General features: G+C 42.8%; 1 protein-coding gene across 1 annotated transcript; it reads right to left on the bottom strand.

Moving 5' to 3' along the window:
• Nucleotides 1-459: 459 nt before the first annotated feature.
• Nucleotides 460-669, bottom strand: BJ212DRAFT_1253206 (uncharacterized protein; the record flags this gene model as incomplete). The annotated part of the gene is made up of 1 exon (XM_041329737.1): nucleotides 460-669. A coding segment is annotated over one exon (210 nt), but the record flags the coding sequence as incomplete, so codon positions are not given.
• Between the last annotated feature and the right edge of the window lie 910 nt (nucleotides 670-1,579).

Below are 1,579 nucleotides of genomic sequence, written 5' to 3'. Positions count from 1 at the left end.
ACCTACAGTATATAGACCTCCTGTAACTCTTGGAAATACTTCAGTTTGAATATCATCTTAGTTCCTACTCATTCCTGTGTCCTCCAGACTTGAGCCAAGTCTCTTGTCATATTCTGAGTCTTAGGATTGTATCCTAGACTACATCTCCAGCTCTACCTTAGGGTAGTCTATCCCCTGTTAGTTTCTAGTCCAGACTTTGTCTGGATTAGCCTTATCTGCTTGTCCAAATAATATCTGGATGTCCATTGTCTGCCCTAGCCAAATCCTGGAAACTCTAGACAACTATTCTAGCCCCCCAGAAATTAAGGGCACATACTTGGGAAAGGGGCACAGTGCATGAGCTAAGGCCAAGCCCTTGTGATCTGACCCCCTTGAGCATGCAATCTTAATACCAATACTGGTTCTGGGGTCTGAGGAATCATTGCATTGCTTGCCATCTGAGTTGAAATGTGAGAAGATAATGTCCTCAAATTCTGGGAAGTCAGTAAATTCAAGCCTGCATGATGACCCAACTCTGTTTTTAACGGTTTTGTCAAAGTGAATGACTCTTCTGTGAGCTGATACATTTGCCTGCACAAAGTACTTAGAGATGAAGGCAAAGTATTCACTGAGCTCAGCCTCTTTATGAGGGAAGGTGAATTTGATGGCATCAGCTGCTTTATTCCATGCTGCATACTAGTTAGAGTTGGTAGTAATTTTCCTAGAGGCTGCCTCAAAGACTCCATACTTGGTTTCAACACCTCTGAGGGTTTCTGTTTGTTTGTCAACTGTTCAAGAAGAGGTAATGATGGTGTGGATGACATCAAGGTTGATACATTCCCCCCTGATGATTTTGGCCCATCTGCTTTTATAGAACTTGGGAGTGTATTTATGGTACATGAGGTATTGCTGAACCTCTTTCTGGTCCTACAACCAGTTCTTGAGAATCTTGTTAGTTCATTCAAGACTGGGTGACAGAGGTTAGTAATTCCTATTTTTGATTGTGATTTCAATGGAGGAGTAGTCAAGCTTTGACCATTTGTGAGCAGGTTCTCCTGGCTCAACAGATCCCATTCTACTTTATCCTTTGGAAAAGGGGCTTCTTTGATAACTTGCACTGGTTCATCTGCATGCAGTCTTGAATCCCTTGCTGCATTTCTGTATTGGTTGTGCTCTGACTTAACTTCATCAAGCATGTCAAGACAGGGCCCTGCAATGGTTAAAACTTGCTGCTCTAGTGTAGCAAATAACTTAGCCGATATGGTTTCAATGAGTGCCACATTTGCATCAACTTTGGTAGAATGCCAGCATCTGTAGTTGTTGACAATGGCAAGGCATGCCATTGCCAAGACTTGTTGAGATGTAGCCTGTCCATCAATGAAGGCTTCACTGGCTGGAAAGACCAAGGGACATCCAAAGGCTAGGGGTTAGCATTGGTCTACATAGTGTGTCACAAAAGGTCTGGTTGCAGGTACTGCTATTGTGGTGAGCACATTATAATCTTCTAACTTTTGCATGCATGCTGATCTCATCTTGTTCTCAGGTGCATTTCTTGTTAATGCATCATCAAGAGCTTACAGCAACCAGTGTCATGCATGGT

Source organism: Suillus subaureus, assembly GCF_016647635.1.
Source record: "Suillus subaureus strain MN1 chromosome Unknown BJ212scaffold_5, whole genome shotgun sequence".
NCBI lineage: Eukaryota > Fungi > Basidiomycota > Agaricomycetes > Boletales > Suillaceae > Suillus > Suillus subaureus.
This window is presented reverse-complemented; position numbering and strand designations above follow the sequence as displayed.